General features: G+C 51.6%; 6 protein-coding genes across 6 annotated transcripts; 2 read left to right on the forward strand and 4 right to left on the reverse strand.

Annotated features, from left to right (window-relative positions):
• Positions 1-116: 116 nt before the first annotated feature.
• BDV17DRAFT_65799 (putative AMP-binding domain protein) lies at positions 117-2781 on the reverse strand. The gene is made up of 5 exons (XM_073764916.1): positions 2476-2781; positions 2206-2401; positions 1693-2139; positions 1006-1635; positions 117-948 (listed from the first exon to the last, which is right to left on the reverse strand). The coding sequence occupies exons 1-5, from the start codon at positions 2644-2646 to the stop codon at positions 641-643; spliced, it is 1752 nt and encodes a 583-aa protein (XP_073620523.1). The 5' UTR covers positions 2647-2781; the 3' UTR covers positions 117-640.
• A 614-nt stretch (positions 2782-3395) lies between these two features.
• BDV17DRAFT_250286 (60S ribosomal protein uL13) lies at positions 3396-5182 on the reverse strand. The gene is made up of 4 exons (XM_073756308.1): positions 4881-5182; positions 4635-4770; positions 4149-4461; positions 3396-4070 (listed from the first exon to the last, which is right to left on the reverse strand). Exons 1-4 carry the CDS (start codon positions 4899-4901, stop codon positions 3932-3934), a joined length of 609 nt encoding a protein of 202 aa, XP_073620524.1. The 5' UTR covers positions 4902-5182; the 3' UTR covers positions 3396-3931.
• A 30-nt stretch (positions 5183-5212) lies between these two features.
• BDV17DRAFT_65858 (pyridoxal phosphate-dependent transferase) lies at positions 5213-7442 on the reverse strand. Its single transcript, XM_073764918.1, has one exon. It carries the CDS (start codon positions 7231-7233, stop codon positions 5362-5364), a length of 1872 nt encoding a protein of 623 aa, XP_073620525.1. The 5' UTR covers positions 7234-7442; the 3' UTR covers positions 5213-5361.
• A 209-nt stretch (positions 7443-7651) lies between these two features.
• BDV17DRAFT_278856 (intradiol ring-cleavage dioxygenase) lies at positions 7652-8746 on the reverse strand (the record flags this gene model as incomplete). The annotated part of the gene is made up of 1 exon (XM_073759610.1): positions 7652-8746. One exon carries the CDS (start codon positions 8744-8746, stop codon positions 7652-7654), a length of 1095 nt encoding a protein of 364 aa, XP_073620526.1.
• Positions 8747-9017: 271 nt separating this feature from the next.
• Positions 9018-11460, forward strand: BDV17DRAFT_65849 (Zn(II)2Cys6 transcription factor). The gene is made up of 5 exons (XM_073764917.1): positions 9018-9359; positions 9432-9535; positions 9584-10253; positions 10301-11007; positions 11084-11460. The coding sequence occupies exons 1-5, from the start codon at positions 9288-9290 to the stop codon at positions 11325-11327; spliced, it is 1797 nt and encodes a 598-aa protein (XP_073620527.1). The 5' UTR covers positions 9018-9287; the 3' UTR covers positions 11328-11460.
• A 132-nt stretch (positions 11461-11592) lies between these two features.
• Positions 11593-12998, forward strand: BDV17DRAFT_278857 (metallophosphatase domain-containing protein; the record flags this gene model as incomplete). Its single annotated transcript, XM_073759611.1, has 2 exons — positions 11593-11791; positions 11932-12998. 2 exons carry the CDS (start codon positions 11593-11595, stop codon positions 12996-12998), a joined length of 1266 nt encoding a protein of 421 aa, XP_073620528.1.
• Positions 12999-13103: the final 105 nt, after the last annotated feature.

A 13103-nucleotide genomic window follows, 5' to 3' on the forward strand; every position in this document is an offset into this window, starting at 1 on the left:
GTCGTATTTGCAAGGAGCTCAGCGTAATCGATTTGGGAGGGGTCGAGAGATGTTATTATTAGCGCAAGCTAAGACGAGGAGTGTGATTGTGACGAGTGGTAGATGGGGAAGGCGGCGGCTGCTATTCAAGGCGGGACGGAGGGCACAAATGAGATCACCTGCTGTCAGGCTTCGAGTGCCTTACCAGACGAGACAAGGCTTTGAAAGTCGCTTGAAGAGTTGACTGGGGAAGCCAAAATGGCGAAGAGAAGGGAAATGGGCAAGATTGACTGGGTGGGGGTCAAAGAGCGATGGTCGATTGCAATGCGCGACTAAGCATCAAATCACGACCATAGAGCATCTGATCAGTCCTTTGATTGCGTTTCAGCCTGATTTGACAGCTTGTGACAACTGGAAATCAGGCTGGCTTATAAGCGATTCGATAACGACCTCATATCGCCAGTTCACAGTCTGCTTCACCTGGTCATTCACCGAATAAGCGCTGCAATGCCCATCCCGATCCCGCTCGTCAGTCCGCGGGGCTCCTCCAGGTGCCCAAACAGTACTTATTGAACGATGCTTTCACTCTAATATTCATTGACTCTAGAGACACTCTAACATTGTTCATATATCCAGATACCTTGCATCAAGCACACATCCTTCATGAGCGACTCGCCCCTTTCGCCCACTCGCGCAAGACGTTCTTCCTAAGCTTTCCAGTACTCGTCTTGGGAAGCTCCGCGACGACCTCCACTTCTCGCGGAACCATAAACTTGCTAATCCCGCTAGTATTCCTAGCCCAGTCAACAACCTCTTTGCCCTCTAGTTGCCTTCCTGCTTTGACCGTAACAAAGGCTTTGGGGCGCTCTCCCCAGTGACTGTCAGGAACAGACACAACGCCGGCCTCCAGAATATCAGGATGCGTGACCAGCATTGACTCAAGCGCAACCGACGAGATATTCTCGCCTCCTATATGATATCAGTCTGCTGAAAGATATGAACGTGCTCGCGCGGGCGACCACCTACCACTAATGATAATGTCTTTGGCTCTGTCAAGGATCTGAATCGCCCCGTCTGAATGCCAAACAGCTAGATCTCCTGAATGAAGGACATTGCCAGCGAATAGCTTCTGCGTGGCCTCGGGGTCCTTGTAGTAACCCTTAGCACAGATGTTTCCGACGAAGACAATCTCTCCAATCTCCTTTCCGTCTCGCTTCACTTCGACGATGGTACCCTCGGGCAAGTCAGTCTTGACCACTCGTACATGAAGACTAGTCAAGAAACCATGTCCCTGCCGAGCCATTCGTCCGAACTTCTCCTTCTTTGGCAGAGTCTCCCAAGCTGGCATCTGGTAGCCCTTGGTGATGGGACCGTATGTCTCCGTCATACCGTAGACATGGACCGGGTGGAGGTTCAAGCTAGTCATTTGCTCAAACAGATGCGGCGTCGGGGGGCTTGCTGCAACAGTAACGTGGACCGGCTCCGGCAGCTGCACGGCCTCAGGTGAGCTACAGAGCAGCGTGTTCACCGTCGGAGCCGCATTGAAATGCGTTATGTGCTCTTCCTTCAGAAGCCTCCAGATTTGTGGGTAGTCGACCTTGCGCAAACAGTAGTGCGTTCCTCGAACTGCAGTAACTGCCCAGGGGAACGTCCAACCTATAGCTCAGGTGTCAGCCAATCATACCAACTTCAGCTTTCAAGCTTCAGTCCTACCCATAGCATGGAACATCGGCAGGATCCACAGATACCCACAGCGCCGCCCATGAAAGTTAAGCCCCGACTCAATGATATTACCCATAGCAGCAAGATAGCATCCTCGATGCGTATATTCGACCCCCTTCGGCTTTGCCGTTGTCCCGCTAGTATACGCCAGGGCAACGATATCATCTTCAGACGCGGATTGAGCCTCAAGGGCACTCCAGCCGTGAGCGCCGGTATCCCGATCATGAATCAAGCCCTCGAGAACGGCCTCGTCGAACGGCCCCGCTAGCTCTCCCTCTGTCGCATCCGTATCTGTATCCACGATAATACGGACATTTGGCTTCGACTCTCGATACGACGCCAGTAGTGGCAAGTGCTCTTGATCGGCGATGATCACCTCGACGTCAGAATGGGTAAATATATACGCGATGTCGTCCTCTTTGAGCCGGTAGTTGACAGCTGAGCAGTTTTAGCAGTATTAGCATATATTTCTTGTCCCAATTTGCAAGATTCTGGAGACCATACCAACATTAATACCTCCCGCAGCCGCAATACCAAAGATCGACTCCAAGAAGGCCGGCGTATTCGGAGACAGGATCCCAACCCTCTTATACCCATGTTTCTTCAGGAAATACGCAAGGCCCCTCGCCCGATTTGCGGTCTCTAAGTATGTCCTCCGCAGCACTTGGTTGTTCGCAGTGATATGGTGGATCGCTTCAGCCTGTCAACCAAGCATAACGGTTAGCTCAAGGCCATGCCCTAGTGTAAGTATATATCACGAAAAACGGGACTCACATCAGGCTCGATTGCCGCTGCCCTCGGCAGGAAGAATGTCGGCGACAGCGTGTGAAAATTGACATTGTGCTGGAAGTTGTTTACCGGGGCGGGGGCGGCTGTAATGTTGGCATCAACAGGCTGTCTGAAGTGGCCGAGGAGGCTGGAGAGGCGGGACTTCGCGGTGGACATTGAGGTCAAGGCCTAGCAAAAGGGCAAGAAATATGAGTATAGGAAGCAGGGATGTTGTTTCACAAGCAGAATGAGAAGGGGAAGTGGTCTTGGTACAGTAGATACCACAGAGCCGAGTCTAACCCCGGCGACCTGAAGAAGCCCCAGTCCACTTCCAGGCGGAGCGGGTGCGGTGGAGTGCGGGGAAGAGACACTCAATTTACTGCGGAGACCGACCCGAAACTCTCTCCGAGGCCATGTCTATCCGGAGAACATTAGCTACTCCGAGGACTCTGAACAGGACAATAAGCTCAGGTATGCGACCTCTAAATGGAGATTATAAGATCTTGAAGATGACTCAGTATCTCAATCCGTCCATGTAGTTGATTTCCAAGGGTGTAAAATCGAAGGTATTCGGAGGATGCCCATTACCTCCAATTTCCGCTCTCATTCCGCCATATCCATGACTCGCCTTCTCCAATTTATTCGACCAGCTGATGTGATCGACCGCCTATTAAGAGTAGAGAGACATTCATGCTGCCCTGGTTGATTCATTAATCATTTAGAAAAGAGCGGTCATCAGTACTCAGGTTCGAAGTTCGATATCTTGAGGCCTGCCATACGGCATCTGCCTCAGGATGCTGAACAAGAGAACTGCATACATGATCTCGAATACAGGAACCGGCATGTGCTTTGGGGCTAGACTCTATCTACAGCTAGGTACCGAACGCTATGAGGTCATAGTTTATAAGACGTGGCGGACATCATGCCGAGAACTCCAGTCCACAGTCCACAAGGTTTCTTGTAGATTATTCGATTGATAACTGATTGATGATCATGAGTATGGAGTCTCACCAATGCCATGTCCTCTAGGTAGTGATGCTGCATGTACGTGAGATAATTCGACTACTTATCCATAATGAATGGGGAATAACGTGTATAGAACGTGGAATAGAAGAAATGTAAAGGCAGATTGCAGGTCATGAACTCTTGAAAATTGTTGGATTAAACCGCCACGGCGCGAAATAATGGGTCAGCTATTTTGAGCAACCTTTTTCATCCCAGACGACTCCTGTATTGTACTTTTTGTTTGTAAAAGACGACACCGGTCTCTCCATCCTCCCATGCGCATCACAACATAACGAGCTAACGAAACATTGTGGGATCCCATGACAAGGTAGGAAAAGCGAAGAAAAAAGGTGGTCCATCAGCTTTCCTTCCAAACTTCGCTGCAAGTTAGAACCGCTCGCGATCTCAACCCATCCCATCAAAGACACAAGCAACCAGCCGCGCAACCAGGTATAATCTAGAATCCGTACTCAGCGAGCTGGCTCTTGGTGTTGGCGTCAACGTTCGCCGACTTTTGCGCGTGGGCAAGTTGGCGGCGAGCAGCCTTCTTGCGCTCGTAGTAGGCGCTGCTCTTAACCTTTCTCCTCTCCTCAAGTCTGCAGGAAAACCAACGTTAGCCACTGCTCCAGTACCAATACCTCATCCAACCCCAGAATGCCGAAAAAAATACGTACCTGGCAACAACGTCCTGGTACTTCCAGCCGACTTCGTGGCTGAGTCTGCCGACGGTGCAGTACTTGCGGCCGGGGCGAAGACGGAGGACGCGCAGAGCCTGGGGAACAACAACGCGCTTCTTCTTGTCGTAGGGAGGGGGGACACCCTCAAAAACCTTGAGGCGCTCGAGAGCGGCGGTACCGCGGGCGGTCTTGTGAGGGATCATTCCACGGACGGCCTTGTAGAAGATGCGAGAAGGAGCGCGGAAGTGGAAGGGACCACCACGAGTAGGGTTGAAACGGGTGATCTTGCGGAGGTAGGCGTGGTACTTGACTATTGTCGCGAAATCCCATGTCAGCCGTCTTCCTAATATGCTTGTCTCTAAATCCTTCATCCCATCCACTATGTCGAGCTTCCTTCTCTTTCCCATTTCCATGCCAGCCACCAAATTCCCAGCACCAATGAAGAAACCTGAAAGAAACGCGAAAGGATCGGAGAAAACGTACGCTTCGCACGGAAAAACTCGCCAGAGATGTTGAGGGCTTCACATCTCACGACGACGATCTTCTGGCCGTTAAGCAGCTGCTTCGCAACAGTGCTGGCCAGGCGACCAAGGAGGTGTCCCTTGCCGTCGATGACGACCTATAAATTCAACCAACACAAGTCAGCGATTGCTCCTTCACGAAAGGGCCTTTTGCCCTGTTGCATAGATATAAAAGCGTCGAGTCATCGGGGGAAGCGGCGGTACGCACCACTGGGTCGGTAGAGGACATCCTGCACAGTCACCGGTTCAAAAGGAAAATATCCAGCGAAAGGAAGAGCACTGCTCTAGGATACTCCCTGGGGATGTATGTTGTCGGCGGTTGTTGTCGTTGTGGGCAGTTCAACGCACACAACGGAGTCGGATGTGGTTCGCAGGTCGGCGGTCGCTAAGCGAGGGCGGCGATACTTTTGTGCGGGAGATCGGTCGAGGGCCCCAACCCTAACCTCCTTCCGCTCCCGATCACGTGAATGATCTAGACGTCCAAGCAAGACCCCGTGGACCTGTTGGGTGGCGATTGCAATCGCTTCGTCAAGACTTCCCAAGGTTCCCTATCATGAGGATGATATGATAAATCTTGCCCAAGGCCTATTATTCCTATGAATGTGTTCTGGGCCATGATTTACACCAAATATCTGAACCAGAAACGCAAAGTGCTTGATCAATCAAGAGCGATCCTTCCAGGGCGCTGTTCAGTAGAAAGTGAGCTTTGCATCTCTCACGCCTCTTTCAATGACCTCCGCCAATGTCCAGCGTGGAGGTTGAATAGTCTTTTTATCGGATGATGTTGTGCCATCCAACCTGGGTTCCTTCAATCCGCCAGCTATGCCTGAAGAGAACTTTAACCGTAGCGCTTCTCCGACCTCGTCGCATGCCTCCAGGACCCGATCAAGATCGTCTTTGGTATGTGCTGCGGAGACACACAGCCGTGCGCGGGAAAGCTCCAGTGGGGTAGCGGGATAAGTCACAACGACCACCGAGATCTTGCGCTGCAACATTTCCCTTGAGAATGCTGGCATTTTCGCCGGATGATACAACATCAAAGGCACGATAGGAGAGTCATCATGGCCGTATACTATGAAGCCGAGTCTTTTCAGGCCCAGTCTGAGATATCGCGAGTTGAATGTCAGTCGTTGCATCCGCTCCGGACCCTGGCCTGGGTTGTTGGGATCCTCGTCTGCAACTAATCGAAGCGAAGAGAGAATTTGAGCGAGAATCGGAAATGCTGGTCCTTCTCCGTATACCTGGCCAGCGCTGGTGCAACGTAGCTTGTTGATGATTGCTCTGCTTGCGGCGACGTACCCACCATTGGCTCCAAAGGATTTTGTGAACGTTCCCATCAAGATATCAACCTCGGCGGGATCGACTCTGAAGTAGTCACAGACACCACGACCTCGACTGCCTATTGCTCCAATTGAATGTGCCTCGTCAATGAAGAGGTAGAACTTGTATTTCTTCTTAAGCTCCAAGATCTTAGGAAGGTTGCACATTGCTCCCTCCATTGAGAATAGTCCTTCCACTGTGACCATGATCTTCTTCCACGGTCGATGTGTTCGCGGCTGGCCTTGAGATATAGCCTGCCTTAGCTTCTCTTCAAGGCTCGACATGCTGTTGTGTGCAAAGACCTCTATGGCCGCTCCCGAAAGCCTGGCACCGAATCGAATAGAGGCGTGATTGAGCTCGTCCGATAAGATCAAACATCCACAATCTACAAGAGCTGGAAGTATCGTGGAGTTCGTGGCAAACCCAATAGAGAATACCATTGCTGCCTCTCTGCCGACAAATCGTGCAATCTGATCCTCTACCTCGACTAGCAGCTTTGCGAACCCTGGATATGATATCGCCCCACTAACTCCATCTCGACGGATGGTTTCCTCCACGCCATCGGCGCAAGGACCTTCCGACTGAGCAAAACCAAGATAGTTATAGGAACTCAGATTCAGCGTGTTGGTTTCGGAACCGGTAAGCTCAAAGCGAATATTGTCTTTTGTGGTCCGGTCAAGCAAGACGACGTATCTGCCAGGAACGCCAGTAGTAGGTCGTTCAAAGCAGTCATTAATTCTTTGCTTCATGCGTCGGGTATAGAAGCTTTCAAAGTCATCGTACAAGGAAGCGTACCCGTCCTGAGGTTTGAGATGTTTCCAGGCATGCAGCCGCAACCATCTGGTGAAGAAGTCTTGGAAATGACCAAGAAATATCACAACAAGGAAACTGATATACGTCGTCAAAACAATGAAGTATGGGGGGTCATCAACCACTGGATCAGAAAAGTCACTGTCCAAAATAACGCTTTTGTGAAGATGCGCTGGATCGCCGAGTGGCCCGAATTCTGCGTGCTGCTTCGCCAGCTTCTCGCCAGCGTCTGTACTTGAATCAGGGTCCGTCGCTGCAGTTCCTGCAACGTCGTTGGAACGCCTGGCCACGGCGCGGAGGGAGGCGATGGTCGAGGGTTGAGTTTTAGAATGACCGTCTGATTGGGCGCAACTGGAGGATTCCTTGTCCAGGCGCTGCTTCTCCTTGCGCCTCCATGGAGGCATTGCAGCACTCCGGATGGCACCGACCATGGTGAATTGGATTTAGGAAGTGGTGTAATCCGATTTTCTAGGTAAGCTCTGCGATCTCGGATCACAAACTCTGGACAATGATGGCCCCGGGCTTGCTTGCTCTTGCCTTCTTAGGTCTTACCGCGTTATTCTAAGCGGTGAAGGTGCATGGCCCGTTGTGACTGCTGCTTTGGACGTTTGGCAATTACATAGGGTATGAAAGTCTGGCTTGGCATTCTAGACCAGCCGTGAACCTCCAAAATCTACATGTTGGTGAACAGTGTCTGGTTCCATGGCCATCGGTAAAGGTTAAATTGAACGAAAGACTGCCTATGAGATATACAGAGCCAAATGAATGTGCCCGCCTTATTCGAACAGACGTATACTCTTGAACGAACAAACTCGGTCAGTTCCCGGCGAGGTTGTTCCACGCCCGGATTCACGAAGGAGGTGCACCAGAGCCAGAAGGTAGCTGGCCACCTCCACCCGCGGCATTATCATTTGAAACACCTCCGTTGGAAGTCAAGGTAGCGGCATAAGAGACGGACGAGTCGTGGCTGGCGCTCACGTTGACTCCTAGAGTGACCCAGGCAACAAGGCCATCTTCAACGGAGTCACCGATAAGAGCGTACTGGAAGAAAGGATCAGAATCGCTGTCCTCGGTCTCGACGATGACAACGTGGTCGTCTGCGTTCTGGGTGATATCGACGGTGTTGGTGTTGTAAGGGTAGGTCGCTTCGATTTCATTTACCAGTTCCTGGTCGAAGAAAAGCTGGCCGATGTGAGGAACATAGCCGCCAGTGAGCGTGTTGTTGGGTAGAACCGTCGCACCAAGGTGGGCAACAACGTGAACATGGGTCGAGCGGCCGGAGTAATGACCGGGGAAAACGGTCTTGAAGCCCGCGACACCATCCGCATCGGTCTTGGCAATTCCACGGAGGAAAGTCTTGTCAAGGTTGGAGTCATCGTCGCCGTTGCCGTTCATGCTGCTTTGCACACCGGAGTAAACGCCAGTCGCGTTGCAGTTCCACACGTCCCAGTAGAGATCCTGGATGGGCTCGCAAGTGTTGATGTCGATGAACTGGCCGTCGAGGTAAATTGGGATACCAGCCTCACCGTCGCTAATGTCATAGCGAATGAGCTCGCCCTTGACCCAGAAGGGCCCGATCTCACCCTCCGGAGCGAGAATGCAGACGGGGTTCTCGGAGAAGAGCTCATCCGCCGGAGTGTTTGCAGTGACGTGAAGGTTGGAATGGTGGGAAGTGTTCACAACCTTGTCGGTGTCGCGAGCGTCAATGGAAATGTATCGCTTTCTGTGCTTCTCGAGCAGTGCTGCACGGCGGGCTTCAGCACGGGCATTGACTCCACGGGCCTCGAGTTTGTCGGCGCACTTGTCCAGGGTGCTTCTGGCGTTGTGCAGGAAGCTTCGCTTGCTCATATCGGTAAAAGAGCTAGGCTCATGAGCGCCGGGGTGGGCAAGGGTAAGCCCAGCCGAGGCGATGGCGGCCAGCTTGCAGACTTGAAGGAAGCGCATAGTAAAGAAGAATCAAGGAAGAGGGCTGGATGATTGCTGAACAAGCAGGCTGAGAAGTCCAACCTGCTGCGACACCTTGGGGCTTTATACCTCTTCCTTCAACCAAACGAGAACTCAACTCCGTGAAAAGTCGTCACGGTTGCGGGGTTTACTCCCATGTTCACTCGTCATCGCCGTCGTCAGCCACTATCTAGGGCTTGAAACAAATGGCCAGCTCCACTGAATGAGTGCCAAGACAAGAAGGCGCCGTGGAGTCCAAATAAAAAGCTGGCTGAAGAAACATGGGGGACTAGATGCTGATGAATTGCGTGGACCTCATTGATGGAGAAGAAAACAAGCCAGGGACAAGAGCGACGATCACCGGCCGATCTGCAAGGCTGGTTGCCCTCTGGGGTAACTGCTTCACGTGCTGCCGGAGAAAGACGTTTCCCGCTGACTCATCGCCAAGTATAACTATCTCGATCATCTCTAGCGATTCTGCTTCATATCTCGATTGGACCAACTCCACCCTTGTGAGACCAGTGCGTCTCGTTGGCTCAGCATGAGTGCTCCGTCTCCGACACGACGCGGCGGCCGGTTACGACGCGCATGCGACCTCTGCCAGCAGAAGAAAGTACGCAGATAGCCCGGTCTTGGCACTCCGCTCCCAATATCTTTTCGCTTACCATACACTAACTATGGACAGATTCGGTGTGATAACGGCAAGCCAGACTGTGAGACCTGCCGCGATGCCGGTATTTGCTGCACCGTCACACGGAGATCGCCTCCGACACGGAATAGCCTTAAAGAGTAGGAGGGTTAACCTGTTTTATGTTGTTGATGTTAATGCTTTCTTAGACAGCTCGTCGAAGCCAAAGCACGAATAAGAGAACTGGAAGCTCAGATTACAGCTCAAGAGATACGCGGGAAACCTGGCCAAGGCGACGCATCCCGGCTTCTTCCTGCAAACTTGCTTGCTGGATATTTACAAGATCCTCATGATCTCGATACTAGTATGACAATGTTTCAAAGGCTCATTGCCCTGTGTGGAATCGGAGCCAATGGATCAGCTGAAAGAGATTCCTTCTGCCTAGTGATTTCTCAACAGACCGGCTCTCAGTTCGATGTTGATCAGTTTCTACAAGGGTTGCCCGCGGCCTCCGGGATCCGAGGCTCTCGCAATTCAGAGAAAGCGACTTCGCAGCAATGGCCAACGCGACATTTGGTGCAGCTCTGTATCAACCAATTCATCAAGACAGGGCTGTATTCCGTCTTCCCAGTTGTCAATGTTAAAGTATTGCAAATGTTGCTTGATGAGGATATTCTCGACCTACAAGCCCAGTCAGCGGACATTGCCAATCTGGCCTGTTTAGTCTCGTTCACCGCTCTGATAACGGAGTTACATCGTCTTGAGCCTGCTTTCTCTAATTGCGACCCAGATTCTTACTTGCGGACTGTCCTAGCCCTGATACCCCGGCTGTTGGTGGAGGAACCTACTCTAAGGACCTTGGAGGCTGTGATCATTGTCGTAAGTCAATCGCAACAGCTGTTCAGGCGAAGCTCATGGACAACCAGGTCACGTATCTTCTACCCATTGGCCACACCAATACCGCAGACTTCCTGTTAGCCATTGCCATTCGAATCATGTACAGTCTTGGAGCAAACCGATATTCCGTTGTGCGCGCAGCAGAAGGACGTCATACACGCGCTCTATTCTGGCTTTGTTATGGTGTCGACAAGGAACTGGCTATGCGCATTGGGCGGCCACCTTTGATCAATGACATTGACTGTGACTTGCAGCTTCCTGACAACTACATTTTATCCGACAATCTCTTCGTTGATCGGCCTCTATCACCTGAACAACTTCTGTACACGTCTGACCTCCGCCTCGCCTTTATCAAATCAAAAATCTGCACCCTCCTTTACTCCGACCATGGTCGAGCTCAATCCGAAGCCAGACGTCTCCAGTACATTCGCGAACTAGACGAAGAACTAAACGCTCTCAAGTCGAGCTACCCTGACAGCTGTTGGCCTGATGTCTTTGCAACAGAGGAATCGCCAGATTATACTATACACGATCTGAGTCTCCGGGGAGTCAACCTACATCTCGAGTACTACTTTTGCTTGGGCAAGATCCACGGAGCAAGTAGCGCGTCCATCCTTCCTTCTCTACAAAGCTGGTCCTTTCTCCCTTCTAGCGCCGAGCTCTTCTACCAGGAATCACGGACCATGCTTTACTACATAGCCCGCGTTCGCCGGTTCATCAACTGGCATACTTTCTGGTGAGTGGTTATTATCGCTGAGTGGCGACCTCCTTATATTCCCTATTCAATGTTGGCTAATTCTCATATCCCACAGGATCCACGCTCAGTTTATATTGACCGCCGTCATATCCCTCTTTCGGCATCTAATCACCTCTCCAACGGCCCCTATGTTCAGCAGCGATATCCAGCTCCTAGAAAATATAGCGGAAACTTTCTCCGAGCTTGACCGCGAATCCCGGGCTACGCGACGCTTCGCGCCGTTCTTCTTTACTACCTGCTTCACCAGGAAATTGATCTTCCTTGCGAAACAATCTTTGAGGAAAGCCGATGGTGGGTAAAGCAGCGCTTATGTCTCGAAAGTGGCCATCCATTGATTACATAACATTCCCAAAAGCGGCAACTGCCGTCTTCAATGAAAGCAGGCACCGACTTCAACCTGGTGGTTGACTCAACCTTCAGTTATACAGCTCCACACCTTCAGCAAAGCCTCACACCCAGCCACCAACAACACCAAATGAGTCACTAGAGGAAAATTTTCTATATATAAATACTTCTAGTCAAGGCTTCGACAAAAGCTTAGAAATCGAAAACCGATCATCAACAATGCTGCGTCGCAAAACACGCTTCGTCTGCGTATCCGATACGCACGCCTACACGCCCTCTGAAGCGGGATTCAAGCTCCCCGCTGGCGACGTCCTGATCCACGCAGGGGACTTGACGAACTGGGGATCCAAGGCTGAACTTCAGAAAACGATGGCCTGGATTGCGGCTGCGGACTATGAGGTCAAGATTGTGATCTGTGGTTAGTACCCTTCTTCTAATAAGCTCATATTTCCCGGAAGGCGAGACTCGACGTGACTTGGACAAAGTGCTTATCAAGCTTAGGTATCTAAGTAGATACCTAATAATTAAGCCTGAGATAAACTAACCGTCAAACAACAGGAAACCATGACATAACCCTCGATGTCCCCTTCTACACCGCACGCGGCTCAGACTTCCACAGATCTAACCTCGAGAACCCACAAAAATGCCTCGAGACCATAACCAACGCCTCAGGTTCAGTCTCACTGTCAAACCCAAATTCAAATCCGAACTCGAACTCAATCATATTCCTCAATCACCAATCAGCCCTAATCCGCCTCCGCAACCCCAACGGCCCAAACACGATCTTTAAAATCTTCGGCTCACCGTACTCGCAGCACAACGGCAATTGGGCGTTCCTGTACACGCCAGACGAGGCTGAGGATTTATGGGGCGGTATTCCATTGGATGCCGATGTGGTGGTTACGCATGGCCCGCCCCGATCGATGGTTTGTGGGGGCAGGGGCTGTAAAGTTCTAAGGAGGAGGCTGGGGGATGTACGACCTTGCCTTGCTATTTGTGGACATGTTCATGAAGGGCGAGGCTATGAGCGGGTGAACTGGGGGCGTCAGGCTGGGATTGGGGTCGGGACTGGTAAGGCTGAGGGTGAGGGTGAAGGTGAAGGTGGAGGTGAGGGCGAGGCTGAAGAAACCGTCAAAGGGATTCTTCCGCCCCAGGGAAGCAAGAAGCAAAGCCTCGTCGATCTAACAGGTAAACGAGCGCCGCGGCTCGACAACAACGGTCTTCATCACCATCACCATGCGGGAGAATTATTCCCATCGCCCAATCCCACCTCTGACTCCCAAGCCCGAAATCCAGACGTCTTGATCTTCCCACCGCAAAGCCGCAACACGAAATACGAGTCAGATTTGGGCCAGAACCAAAGCCAGGACCAGGACCCGGATCAGGCAAAGAGGCTATCGCAAACAAGCTCAACTAAGCTTGGATCCGAACTTCAATTCCAAACCACGGCCCAAACTGCTGCTGCTGCTGCTGATGCCGATACACAAGCACAAAGACGAGAAACATGCATTGTGAATGCGGCCATCATGGCGACGAACTGGCCGCACCCGGGGGGCCGGAAGTTTCATCCTGGACCTATAGTTGTTGACCTCGAGCTGCCGGTTTGGAAAGATAGAGAGGCCTGATTTGCATTTGAGTGATTGCCTGTGCCTTTCTTACAGACAGCAAATTTGTTGCTTGGATGGATCCGATACTTTGATTTTTTGCGACATGTTTCGCGTCTAGACCAT

Source organism: Aspergillus undulatus, assembly GCF_047715775.1.
Source record: "Aspergillus undulatus strain CBS 261.88 unplaced genomic scaffold BDV17scaffold_2, whole genome shotgun sequence".
NCBI classification, from domain to species: Eukaryota; Fungi; Ascomycota; class Eurotiomycetes; order Eurotiales; family Aspergillaceae; genus Aspergillus; species Aspergillus undulatus.

Coding starts and splice junctions, on each gene's coding strand:
- BDV17DRAFT_65799 (XM_073764916.1), bottom strand. CDS start 2,646: ATGTCCACCGCGAAGTCCCGCCTCTCCAGCCTCCTCGGCCACTTCAGA. Junction 2,402..2,475: donor CAGCGGCAATCGAGCCTGAT/GTGAGTCCCGTT, acceptor CTTGGTTGACAG/GCTGAAGCGATCCACCATAT. Junction 2,140..2,205: donor TGCGGGAGGTATTAATGTTG/GTATGGTCTCCA, acceptor AAAACTGCTCAG/CTGTCAACTACCGGCTCAAA.
- BDV17DRAFT_250286 (XM_073756308.1), bottom strand. CDS start 4,901: ATGTCCTCTACCGACCCAGTG. Junction 4,771..4,880: donor TGTCCTCTACCGACCCAGTG/GTGCGTACCGCC, acceptor TTGAATTTATAG/GTCGTCATCGACGGCAAGGG. Junction 4,462..4,634: donor CGAGTTTTTCCGTGCGAAGC/GTACGTTTTCTC, acceptor TCGCGACAATAG/TCAAGTACCACGCCTACCTC.
- BDV17DRAFT_65858 (XM_073764918.1), bottom strand. CDS start 7,233: ATGGTCGGTGCCATCCGGAGTGCTGCAATGCCTCCATGGAGGCGCAAG.
- BDV17DRAFT_65849 (XM_073764917.1), top strand. CDS start 9,288: ATGAGTGCTCCGTCTCCGACACGACGCGGCGGCCGGTTACGACGCGCA. Junction 9,360..9,431: donor ACCTCTGCCAGCAGAAGAAA/GTACGCAGATAG, acceptor AACTATGGACAG/ATTCGGTGTGATAACGGCAA. Junction 9,536..9,583: donor ACACGGAATAGCCTTAAAGA/GTAGGAGGGTTA, acceptor ATGCTTTCTTAG/ACAGCTCGTCGAAGCCAAAG.